The 12,806-nt window shown below is 50.3% G+C and overlaps 2 protein-coding genes across 2 annotated transcripts in view; one reads left to right on the top strand and one right to left on the bottom strand.

Annotated features, from left to right (window-relative positions):
- Positions 1-1,795: 1,795 nt before the first annotated feature.
- On the top strand, positions 1,796-7,113 carry RGS16 (regulator of G protein signaling 16). Its single transcript, XM_028152133.2, has 5 exons — positions 1,796-1,954; positions 2,735-2,845; positions 3,610-3,671; positions 3,964-4,130; positions 5,485-7,113. Exons 1-5 carry the CDS (start codon positions 1,911-1,913, stop codon positions 5,704-5,706), a joined length of 606 nt encoding a protein of 201 aa, XP_028007934.1. The 5' UTR covers positions 1,796-1,910; the 3' UTR covers positions 5,707-7,113.
- The window catches only part of RGSL1 (regulator of G protein signaling like 1), a 70,888-nt gene continuing 63,790 nt past the window's right edge, over positions 5,709-12,806 (bottom strand). The window contains exon 24 of the mRNA XM_054711451.1: positions 5,709-5,790. The gene's annotated coding sequence lies outside the window, so the exon portion shown is untranslated. The remainder of the gene's footprint in view (positions 5,791-12,806) is intronic.

The raw sequence follows: 12,806 nt of genomic DNA, 5'->3' as shown, positions 1-12,806 counted from the left end.
TGGGCCCAGAGAGAGATGTCTCCCAAATTTATGACCAAAAACATGGAGGAAGCTTTCCCTATTTATATCTTTCCACCCCCTTTGTCTCCCAAATAAGGGTTTTTCCGGACCTTACATTAGATGACTAGCCTACAAGGTCAGACAGCCAAGTTTATCTTCCCTATTATTCAAGCAGCTAGAGAGCAAAGTTAATTTACAGAGTAAGGGGCCGTCTAAAAATAATAAGAGTTGACTCACAGAATAAGGGATCATCTAATAGCAGAGAATTTCAAACAGTAGTTTTACAAAAATAGGGGTTAGCCTTCTCAGTCTTAGAGCCTTACATGTTATTGCAGGTGCTAATAACACCTATTATTTTGGCATGCCGCCCAAATCCCCTCTTTGGGACCGAGGCCTTCATCCCCAGTGCAGTCTCTTTAGGCGTTCCCCTCGACAGAGAGAGAGAGTTGCCTTGTTTAATATAAGGCCATCTCTTGGGGCAACGGCTTCCAATGAAAGGCCGAGGTGGGGGTATCTGAACCCTTGCTTCAGTGGGGGACAGCTTCAAGGGACTGTTCCACCAGTAGCATTCACCTCCTCCCTCTGCCCACCCCAGCCTCCCTCACTCCTCTGAGTTCTGAGAACTCTGCCCAGCAAGTCTCTGCCTCAGAGGAACTGAATTTCCTGTTTCCTGGGAAACGAAAACTAAGAATTAGCTTATTTACCCCTCACACCCACCTTATGAAATACACATCTCATGTTCTCATCTTAGAGAGGAGGAGAACGAGGCCGGGAAAGGTGAAGAGGCTTGCCCAAGGAAGATCTTCCCTCAGTAAATGGTGGAGCCATGATTTGCAGCCAGGATCTGGCTCTAAACGCCACACTGGCAACCCCGCAAGCAACCTCCTCATGGCGACCCCAGAGGGAGCTGGGGGCAAAAAGGGAGGCTGTATGGCCTTGATGGGAAGGTGAGGAGAGAGGCAGGGGAAGCATTTATCACCTGTATCTCAGAGACCAGGACACTGAATCAGCAGCTCTTATACCCAGGATCACTCATCAGTGACAGAGGTGCTGAGATTCCTTTCTTTCTTTCTTTTTTTTTTGAGGAGGAAGCAGTGGGAAACAGTAAATTCATTACCGTGTAACTCGGAGCAAGTTATTTAACCTGTCTTAGTAAGGGGCTCCCTCAGTCCTCACCTCCCTCCCTATGTCCGCTATTCCCAACTCTAGCATCTCAGGCAAGTCTCTTTCACTTTCTGACTCAGTTTCTCCACTTATCAAAAGGAGGTGATGATGAGATGATAGAGGGCTTCCTTAGCCGGGTGGCCATCCGGCTAGGGGCACAGTCAATGGCAGTTACCAGTATAATCACGATGCTCTCTAGCCCGGGGTTGCATTTCAGGGCCCAACAGGCTCAGGCTGTGATCCACACCATGTGTACCTCCCAGACCCTTCACCCCATTACGAGAATCCTCTATCTCTGCGTTGGTTCCAGCTTTTACCAGAGACCAGCGGGTTTTTTTCCCCTGTAACTGGGTGTGCGCGTCTCATCTTCCTGTGACTTCTCTGCCCGGAGGAAGGCCGTCCCGTGTGACCCCCCCTCCCCGCCGCACCCCCGTGTGAAGGTTGCACGCGGGTGGCGGGGTGCAGTCCTGCGCCGGCGCCCAGGGGGTTCGGCTCGCGGCCCCCGCCTCTGCCTCGGCGGCGCTCAGTCCCGCTCTCGGATTGGTCGGCGGCGAGCAGTCCGCCCCGCCCCCTCCCCTCCGAGAGAATAAAAGCCGCCAGATCGCGGGCTCCGCGCGTGCAGCCTGAAAAACCCAACCCGAGCCGGCGAGTTATCAGCCGCAGCGGACCCTCTGCCTCTCGCGCTGCCGTGCCCACTGGAGCCCGCCACCCATCTCCCCGCGACGTGCTGCCCTGCACCCGCAGCCATGTGCCGGACCCTGTCCGCCTTCCCCACCACCTGCCTGGAGAGGTAAGAGGGGCTTGTCCCGCCGCCCGGAGCCAGTGGGGCGCCGGCTTGGGGACCAGGGTGGGCGGGATGAGAGGATGCTGACGATGGATGGGAGAGGCAGAGGTCACCTGGGTGCCACTTGCTCAGCTGCTCCCCTTAGGACCTTAGAGAAGCACTCGAGCCAAGGGGAGAGAGGCGGGAACACAGGGACCGCTGCTTACTGTCCTTCTCGAGCCTCTGACAAATGGCAGTCCTTCTCAGGTGACCCGCTGAAGACCACGTTGGCATCTCCGGGCCGAACCGGACCCCTAAATTTTCTTAAGCACTTGGTTCTTATTGGCTAGCCCACACCTAGGGGCGTGGCCTCCTCGGGCCCTGGGAAGGCGGGGAGGTGGTTTTGGAGTCCGCAGGTGAGGGATGGGCCCACTTCCCAGGCGGCTACTCAGCTGCCCCCAATCCTTGCTGGAGCTGGTGGCCGGGGAAGGACAAGGTAAAGATGAGGAATTAGTTTCCACACAGTTCCAGAAGTATTCAGCACAAGCCCGGAGGGCGAGAGCAGTGTGACTTAAGTGTCTGAAGTGCTGTAAACTCAAGACAGTGTAAGATCTCCGGAGGCCCGGCTCAAACATTCCTTTCATGGTTTGGGGGTTCATGACACTAAGGAGAGAAGCCAAGTTCCCAGGAACCCTTGAGGCTGGAATTCAGGGGGCGCCAGCCTGAGCTCTTCTGAGACCCCCATAAACCTCTCTGCCCTGGCTGAGCACACGGGGAATCCTTATATGCTCCTGCTTTGTCTTCCAGGGCCAAAGAGTTCAAGACCCGGCTGGGGATCTTTCTTCACAAATCAGACCTCAGCTCCGATGCTGGCAATGCTGGCAAGTCCGAGGGGAGCACCAAACACAGCAAAGAGCGGTGAGTCCTGCTGACCAGCCCAGGGCCCCTAGAGGAGCCCGAGCCAGATTGAGGAAAGGAGTCATGGGAAGGAGAAACTAGGACATGCTGGGGGGGGGGGGGACCTTGGTGACCCCTCCCCGGGCTTCCTGCTGGTCCGCTATGGCTGCTTGGCTCATGGGTGACTGGGAGGATGGCTCCAGGGTTCTAAGTCTGCCCACAGATGAGCGTCCCCAGGACCCGAATGTCCAGTTCTCATACTCTCCCACCTGGAGATGTCACTGCACAGGCCTCCAGGGCCCGGACAGGGTCCAAGACGCTTGAAGTTTTCAATCAATGGATCTACTTCCACGAGTATGCGCCTTACCTAGAAGCCCTTTCATATTGCACATCAACTGTGCCAGGCTCTGGGGTTCTGGGCGGCATACCCTTTATTCACGAGGCCCTTATTTCCTTGGGAAAATGTACAAAACGATACCCACCCCGAGAGTCAGGGGGGAAAGCAAGAATCTTGGACAGCAAAGAGAGCGTCTTAGAAGGTATTTACTGAGGACCAAACGGGGCCTGGCTTTGGTTCCTGGTTACAGACTTGCCTTCTAGAAAATACTTCTGTTCCCCCTCCCCGCAACCGAGGGTTGGAGGAGTCCGCTCCAATAATCACTGAGCAAGTCTTCGTGTGAATTAGGCAACTCCCATCAGAGTTCTGGCTAGGGTTTGTGCTATTGCATGAATTGGTTGGCCTTTTTCTTTAAATTAAAATCTTGGCCTTTTTTTCTTTTGAGCAGAAACTTCTCAGAAGATGTGCTGGGATGGAGAGAGTCGTTTGACTCGCTGCTGAGCAGTAAAAGTGAGTAGGACCCTGTGGTGTCTGTCTGTGGATGGCACGTGTGTGCTCATGCGCTTGGGGGCCAGCCTGAGAGATGCTGAAAGGGGTGGGCAAGATAACAGCCGTAGTAATAATAATAATAATAATGATCCCCTAGTGTGCCAGCCTCTATTCAGAATACAAAGGCAGGTCCTTGTTCGAGAAAATTGCATCCTAAAAATAGAGCCGTTAACGGCAATGGCTGTCTTTGCTTCTTTTATTCCCTGCTGTTCCCTCAGTCTGACCAGTCTCTTCCTCTCTCCCTCCAACCCAGATGGGGTGGCTGCCTTCCATGCTTTCCTGAAGACGGAGTTCAGCGAGGAGAACCTGGAGTTCTGGCTGGCCTGTGAGGAGTTCAAGAAGATCCGGTCAGCTACCAAGCTGGCCTCCCGGGCGCACAGGATCTTTGAGGAGTTCATCTGCAGCGAAGCCCCCAAAGAGGTCAGAGCCCAGATGTGTCCCAAGATCCTCCAGACCCTGCCTGTTCCTTCCCCACTGAGAATTGGGGGCTTCGTGCCACCCTTGGGTGCCATTGCCCTCAGACTCACTGATAGGGTTGAAGGGTTTGGCAGGTGTCTTGGCATCTGTCCACACCCACTCTTGCAGACTAAGCCATTTTTAGAAGCCCAAAACACACCACTGGGGAGCCAGCTCATTGTAGGGACCTTGTGTAACCTGCCTCGCTCCCCTGGCTGGCCTGCCTCAGATGGGCAGCTCTGTGGTCAGTGAACTTGCAACCTTCTCTCAGGCCTCCACCGCCTGGCGCCTGCATTTGCTAAAGAACATGGGGCCACCTAGTGGAGAGATGAGAGTAATGCTTTGCTTTTAGTGGCATACTTTCTATTTTATTTTCTGAACACTTTTATCTAGTCCACATTACTCTGTAAAGATTTATTGAGCATCAATTCCATGCCAGGTTCCGTTATAGTCATTGGGAAGAGAGCGGTGAACAAACAGAGCCTCTATCTGAGTGGGAGAAGGTGCCAGCAACCAATCAAACAAATAAACATTTGCCAGGGGGTGCTCTAGTCCTCTGATAAACATAAAGCAGGTAGGGGAGGGAGCACAGGGGGACGGAAGGGAGGTCTTTCCATTTTACAGAGGGAAGTGAGAGGTGGGGATCCGATAAGGTGACACATGAACAGAGGCATGAGAGTTATGGGAGGACAGAACACCTAACAGGAAAAGGAAAGGGCAAAGGCCAGAGCGTGTTGTCATCATCACAAACCAGCACCTTGGCCTGTGTGGAGCGGGGAGAGTGGGGAGAGAATAGGAGATGAGGTCACACAGGTGGCAGGTGGCCAGGGGTGAGTCCAGGTAGCTGCGTGGGCCCAGCACGCACTTTGGCTTTCCTCTGAGTGACATGGCAAGATGAGAGTTGCCACCAGACTCTCATCTTAGGGGGTGGGGGGGACGGTGAGGGGGGGGGGGGGAGGCGGGAGGAGAGAAGAGGGAAGAGGAGGGAGGAAGGAGGGAATGACCCGCTAGCAGGCTCTGGCACTAACCTAGGAGCGGTTGTTAGAGAGGAAGGGGTGAAAAGGGGTTGCAGGTGGACAGTCTTAACACATGCTTGAGGATTCTGAGAGATTGGAGGGCAGACACTGGATCAGAGGTGGGGGCAGGCCCAGAGTTGAAAGCCACTTAGTAATGGACTCTGGAGACCCCGGGTTCCTGGTTCAGAATCCAGGGCTCCTTCCACTGCCCCCGCTGCCAGTCCTTCCTCCCTCTGCCTGCTGGACCCTTCACCGTGCCCCGCAACCCCCACTCACCCATGCGCTTGCCCTCCTTCCCACAGGTGAACATAGACCACGAGACCAGGGAGCTGACCAGGACCAACCTGCAGGCTGCCACGGCCGCGTGCTTCGATGTGGCTCAGGGGAAGACACGCACCCTGATGGAGAAGGACTCCTACCCACGCTTCCTGAAGTCACCCGCTTACCAGGACCTGGCGGCCCAAGCCTCGGCCACCAACGCCTCTCCGTCCAGCTGCAGCTCAGCAGAGCCCTCACACACCTGAGCCTCCTGGCAGTGAGGAGCCAGCCGGGAAGAGAGGTTGAGTCACCCAGCCCTGAGGCAGCTGCCCCTGTGTGGGAGGCAGGTTCTGCAAAGCAAACAAGAGGACAGGGAAGGAAAAGCTGTGTTGTTTTTTGTTTTGTTTTTGGAAGCAACAGCCTCTCCTCCAGATACTGTGGGACCGAACTTCATGCATGAGAGGGTCGTCCCCAGTCCCAGGACCTGTGGATAAGGGCGGAAGGTCACGGCTGTGTGGTGCTCTCTGGGGAAAAGAATGGTGGTGCAGGAGGTATCACTGGCTCTTGTCACTCTCACCGGGGCAGGAACTAGTCCAGGGTGGTTTGGGAAATGTAAATAAAGGGAAACTCAAAAATGGAAGGGAAGACAGCCAGGTCAGCGGTGTTGCCTGTCGCACAGCTGACCGAGCACAGCCCGTGTGCCTCATTCCCAGGCTGTCCTGGGCACAGGAGGGAGCCCTGGATGCGGACCCTTCCCGTTCCATCCGCCGCACCTGCCTCGCCGCCCAGGGGCCCTTTAGCTTGTACTTCTTACCACTCCTGTGTCCAGCCTCACAGTCTTTTCAAGGCCAGGGGACCAGCGTGATGCTGGCCCCAAGGGAGATTTTTATACCTCAAACACTGGCCTTTGAGTCCCCTTCCACGTCAGCAGAGAGCCCCGAAGAGAAGCTCATGGGAAATGAACCTTGGTGCTCTCGGTGACCTTGTAGGTGGTCCCTGACCTTGTGTTTGCAGCAGGGTCCACACGTGAGCAGGGCCTCTTGCTGGGAGACGCCATCGAGGTGCACTTGCAATGTTGAGGGACCACAATGACCCTTGGACAGATCCCAGAAGCTGGGAGTGGAGTTAGAGGGAGAGGCTGCTTGGAAGAGCAGGACTGGGAAAATCAGAACCTGCCTGTCACCTCAGGGCATCGCTGAACAAACCTGCTGAGGCGGGGCCTGCGCAGGAGCCCAGGCTGGGGAGGTGACGGACCAGGTGGCCCCCTGTGCCCGGGAAATCAGCCCTGTTCTCGCTGCACTGTGAGCTCCTCCAGGAGACAATTATTTAAGTTATAACGTCTGGCTGGTTCTGTGACGACTGCCAGAGCATGTTATTTTTGTTACTGTCTATGGGTGTGATTGCTATTGTTATTTATTATTGTGACTGTAGTTTGCCTCGACCCCCGAGCATCTCAGCAGGACCTGGCAGCCTGTGTCCCTCCCCCACCAGGCTCTACCTCGGGACGAGCTGGGAACCTCTCTGCGCCTGTCAGGAATTCCTCATTATTGAAATATTTATTTATTGTTGACAACTGGAGCTGGTTTCCGAGATACAGATGATGTACTCAATCCCTATGTTTCCTGTTACAGCATGTTATATTCTTGTAAAATAAAAGTAAAACCCCCACATGAGATCCTGTCTCCATGGGCTGTGTGTGTGGTCAGGGGACGTGGGGAGAGAGAGTCCTGTGGAGGAACTGGCCTCCGCAAGTCCCACAGGACAGAGGGGTGAGCTTCCCCGTCACAGGTGATGAAAGACCCACGTTTGGCTGGGAACTGGTGGGATGGAAGAGAGGGTGACAGGGACTAAGGGTGGACCCCATCCATCATGGTGGACCCAACTGGTGTTGGGCTGTTCTGTCATGTTGGTTGGTCTCGGCTCAGCCTGCTGTCATTTCAGAGCCCATAGAACTTTGTCCTCTGAATAGAGACAGCACAGCCATGACCAGTTCTGCCTGTACCAGCACAAGGGGTCAAGTAGCTAGACATCATCGGGTGGTAGCCATTTTCACTTTTGCCCATTTTCCGCTTGCATGAGTATTTTATAACTTCATATGCATTCCAAGTCGTATTCTGGAGTCTTTTCATCGAAGTCTCTGAGATGAGCTAGGGGAAGCCACTGTGTATGTGAGACTGCTCCACTCCGTGGGCTGAGGGAATAATGGGTGAGTGGGGCTTGAGAACTTTGGGGGAAGGTTTGCAAGGATCCAAAATCTGTTCTCCTTTCTCACCCTATTATATACAGATCTGGACCTAATGTTGACTTGTATTTCTCCCCTGCTATTAGTCTGAATAAAGCGACCAGATTTCAGGTACATTGGGTAGAAAACCCCAGGAATCACACACTAAGCCCAGATCTAAGAGGCGATTGATTCTGTGGGTGACGCCTGAGGGATTCTGAGTTTAAGAGCCTGGGAAAGGAAGATGGGAACAAACATTGTGGGGGGGCCCTGGTCTCATTAAGTCCTTACAGCAGCTCTGTGAGGTTAAGTAGGATTACCCATAATATAGATGAGGAAATGAAATCTCCCAGAGGGAGGAAACGTGCGCAGGGCAGCTGGCCTAAGTGAGAGTAGAATTTGCGACAATATGGGTGGACCTTGAGGGCATTGTGCGAAGTGAAATAAATCAGACAGAGAAAGATAAATCCTGCATGACCTCACATATATGTGGAATCTAATTTTAAAAGCCCACCAAACTCGTAGAAAAAGAGGTCAGATTTGTGGTTACCAGAAGCGAGGGGTGGTGGGGGGGGAGAGAATTGGAGGAAGATGGTCAAAGGTCAAAAGGTACAAACTTCTAGTTATGAGGTAATTACTAGGGATGTCATGTACATGTACATAGTACATAGTACAACATGGTGATGTAGCTAACACTGCTGTATGACATATAAGAAAACTGATAAGTTTATAGATCATAAGAGTTCTCATCACAGGAGAAAATTTTTCTTCTCTTTTTAATGTATCTCTATGAAATCATGGTTATTTGCTAAACCTATTGTGATGATCATTTCATAATATATGTAAATCAAGCCATTATGCTGTACACCTTAAACATATACAGTGATGTATTTCAATTATTTCTCAATAAAATTTGAAAAATGAGAAAAATTTGAAGCTCTTAGGAAGAGAGGAAAAAAGTGTTCGGGACATATTAAGTGCTGATCTCAACATAATTCACTGCCTCTGAACCTTTTAAATTGGTCCAGCTATTCAAATTTCTTTATAAAGAAAAAATATTGAAATGTAAATAACTAAAAAATGGCCCTAAGAGTAAGGCATGGAATGCAGTTAGGCCCAGATAATGGCTTTTGAGTCTCCTTGACTTCCAATTCCCATTTCAACCCTTCTTACTTTGTTTCACTATTCTCTGCAGCATTTTCACCATAGAGCAGATTGTATACAGTTTACTTATTTTGTTCATTGTCTGCCTTCTCCAACAAGAATGAGGGCAGGCATCTTTCTCTATGTTGTTCAGTGAGATAGCCCAAATCCCTAGAACAAGGCAAGCTACTTAATCACTTTGTGCCTCAATGTCCTCCTTGTACAATGGGATCAAAAATAGTACCTACCTCACAAGGATTTGACTATCTATTTTAATATATTTGAAAAGCTCAGAATAGTTCCTGGAGCATACTAAAGAACTACATAAATGTTTGCTATCATCATCATCATTATCATCATCATTCTTGTTACTATTATTGTTAGTATTTCAGGCAGCAAAAGCAGAGACTGGGAGGTGGGAAGAAGTGTGATGTGATGAAGAACCGGATGATAGTGGCAGGTGCAGTGCTGATGTCCATGAGGAGCAAGGACAGTCAGGAACCGTAGCATAACTTGAAATCATGTCATGGGCTGCATTTTTTCAACGGGTTATGACCTATTTCTGCCAACTAAGATGCAAGTTCCATGAAGAACTTGCTTGAGGAACGTGTGTGGTAAACCACTCTATCCCAAGCATTGAGAATGGTCACTGGCGACATAGTCAGTGCTCAATAAACATTGAGTGGATGATGGGTTAAGTGTTTTGAACTTTGTCCTGAAAACTATGTGGAGTCAACGAAGCAGGTAGGACACTAGATTAGAGGCTAAGAAGTGAGTCATCCGTTTCTTGCAATAAGCGATGACAAGGGCTGAGGTTAGTCACTGCTTTGCAGATAAAAGTAGGGGACTTGGTATTGGGATGAGGATGAAGAGTAGCAGCCAGGTGGTGCCGCTATTTATGGAGATGGAGAAAGAGCAGGAGCAGACTGAGGGAGAGGTGAGGGTCTCTGTTTGGTACATATTCAAGATTTGTGAGTCTGAAGCTCAACGAAGAAGGTAGGGCTAGAGAAAGAGGCTTGGGTGTCATTGGGGTGGAAGGGGCAATAAAGACCCAGAGTCTGGATGGCATGACACTGGCGAACATCATGCAGCCACATTCCGCTAGCAATTCATGACTCTCTCTGGAGTTTGTCTCCCCAGCAATATTCTTTGAGGGTAGGAACACTTTCCACTGTAGCATTCAGTACACAGTATACAGCTCAATGCTAGGAAAATGGCCAAAAAACAGAACTTCTAGGGCAGAAAGGAACCTGAAAAATCATATTACATGCGAGAACTGAGGCCCAACATTGTTTAACTGCCCACCTGGTCACTCAGTTAAATAGCTACAGTTCTATAAATAATAAATTATAAATACTAGTAGTCACAGGTCTGGCTATAGAACCAGGTCTCCAGAATGCCAGCAAAATGCCCTTTTAGGACAGTGAGTTGAGTGTGCCCAGGTGGGTGAGGGAGCTTGGACTTCGGGCTAACGTTAGCTTTTCTGAGTCACAGTTCCATCATCAGCAGGACTGTTAGGGAAGTAACTGGGACAGTGAAGCAATGAGTGTCAGGGCCCCAAGTCAGTGTTCAATAAATGTTTATTTCCCTCAAGAAGATAGGGGATTTGGAATAACATGGTTAAGGATCAAGCCGGAGGCTGTGACCTGAAAGGCTGAGAAGTGAGCAGCATGACCTTGGGCATCGAATTGGTCACCAGCAGTCAGAGAAGAGTCACCACTTTCCTCTCTAGAGGGTCTAAAAGCCCTGGCTGCACCCAGGCTCCGCCTTCCAGAGGGAGTGGGTGTGTGCCAGTTTACCCTCCCTTAGCTCCCTGGTCATTCCTTTCTTGGCTCCGCCCCCCTGGCTCCGTGACTGTGACCAGAAGGCATTTTTTTTCCTGCTGGCAACAGTATTTGAAGAGTAGGTGCTGACAGGAAGTAACAGAGGAGGCCACGGCGTTGAGAAGGTAAGATGAGCAGAAGGGGGAGAGCTGGAAAAGACTGAGAAGTTCTTTTCTTTGAAGGATTCTCTGGGCGTTGGGGACTGGAAGTGAAAGGGGTGTGGGACTTTGGGAGAGAAAGGAGGGGCAGAGGCGCCCCAGGGCCCTTGAGTCCTGAGCCTTCCTGAGAATGCCAAGGTTCTGCCACCATCTACACATTATTTACTCAAGTTGGCTCTGTTTCCCAGGCACCTCGGATCCTGGGGGGAAAATGAAACTGAAAGCAGGACGATCCCTTACCCTGCTTTTGTTGGGATGATCTATCCTCCACTCTGACTATTTCACTCAGGGTTTCTTTCCTTCTCTGCTCCTTTCCTGAGACTGGCCCCTCTCAGCTCTAACAGACACATTTGGATCAATGGTTTCACATTGCTGGGTGATTGTGCTTAGGCAGCGCCACTGATTTAGACCTGAGAGGGTGGAGACTTTGAGACAGTGGTGAGACAGCGGAAAAATGGTGGCTGTGTGAGTTTGGGAGCAGGTGCAGTAGACATTCAGATAACACTTTGGTGCAGTCTCATGCTTAAATTGGATCTAACTTGCTCTGTTCTGATTGAGGGCAGTTGGACTAAACTGACACTCCCAGGTCCCATGTGTGTAGTATGTTTATGCACATGGGTGGGGAGAATAGGATTCCTGGACAGTTTTTAAAATAAAGAGACATGATTAGCTCCACCATTTACTGAATGCCTAATATTCGCCATACCACTACGTTAAAACACTTTATACAGTTGACCATGCTTATTGTTGTTCCTCTTTGAGGGAACAGAAAATCGAGACTCAATAAGATAAGGTTCCACAATTAGGACAAAATAGTCTGAAGTTACACAACCAGGGGCTCAAATTGCTGAGGTTGAGTCTCCGTGCTTTACTATTCTAAACTCCTTGGAATAGGAGCACGCAGTGCACAGAGAAGGCGTGCACGGAGCCAGTGAACACACCGAGAGTGACCAACCTTCCTGTGATATAAGAAATGCAAAAAGCTACCTGTTTTTTTTTTAAATAAGAGTTCTGCTTTTAAAATTTTTTTAAGGAGGCTATCTACTTGTAGTCAGAGTGTGCTTAAATGACATTGAAAGAAATTTATTAATATAGGTTGAGAATCCTAAAAAGATTCATATCCTTTGATTAGTCATTCAATTCTTTGAAATCTATCATAAGAACTCTATTATAAGATCTAGAATAAGAAAACAAGCTAAAGTAACATAAATTTGCTGCAACATTATTTAGAATTGTTTGAAAATTCTCATTTAAAACATCTTGTTTAAAAACTTATTTAAAAAATTGCTTAATACTAGGGAAATGAAACAACTGAGTGATGGTATATTACACAGTCATTAAAAATGTTTTAAAAGACTTTGTAATAACAGAAAATTATTTATAATGTGCATTAAATGAAAGGAAGGATACAAAGTTACTTTACACAGCATGATCCCAACTATTTTTTAAATCTATAGAAATATTCTAAAATATTACCATTGTCTATTTCTGGGTAATGGGATTATAGAATAATAGTTTTCATTTTTGACTTTATATATGTAACTAGTGGCCTGGTGCACAAAATTCATGCACAGGGCGGGGCAGGGCGGGGGGGGGGTGTCCCTCAGCCCAGCCTGCATCCTCACCAATCTGGGACCCCTCGGGGGATGTCCGACTGCTGGTTTAGGCCTGATCCCTGTGGATATCCCTCTCGCAATCCAGGACCGCTGTCTCCTAATGGCTCACCTGCCTGCCTGCCTGATCGCCCCTAACCACTCTGCCTGATGGCCTGCTCACTCCCACCTTCCCCCCCTTGCTGGCCTTCTTGCCCCCAACTGCCCCCCCCTTGCCAGCCTGATCACCCCGAACTGCCCCCATGCCTGCCTGCTTGCCCCCAACTGCCCCCCCCACACCAGCCTGATCACTCCAACTGCCCCCCAGCTGTCCTGATCACCCCCAACTGCCCTCCCTTCCTGGCCTGATCGCCCCTAACTGCCTCCGCCTCAGCCCCTGCCACCATGGCTTTGTCCGGAAGGACGTTT

This window comes from Eptesicus fuscus, chromosome 22 (genome assembly GCF_027574615.1).
Source record: "Eptesicus fuscus isolate TK198812 chromosome 22, DD_ASM_mEF_20220401, whole genome shotgun sequence".
Lineage (NCBI taxonomy): Eukaryota > Metazoa > Chordata > Mammalia > Chiroptera > Vespertilionidae > Eptesicus > Eptesicus fuscus.
This window is presented reverse-complemented; position numbering and strand designations above follow the sequence as displayed.

Bases quoted from the DNA above. Each gene is read 5' to 3' on its own strand.
- RGS16 (XM_028152133.2), top strand. From the start codon at position 1,911: ATGTGCCGGACCCTGTCCGCCTTCCCCACCACCTGCCTGGAGAG. The intron at 2,846-3,609 runs GTGAGTCCTGCT...TCTTTTGAGCAG, and splicing joins ACCAAACACAGCAAAGAGCG to AAACTTCTCAGAAGATGTGC. The intron at 3,672-3,963 runs GTGAGTAGGACC...CCTCCAACCCAG, and splicing joins CTCGCTGCTGAGCAGTAAAA to ATGGGGTGGCTGCCTTCCAT.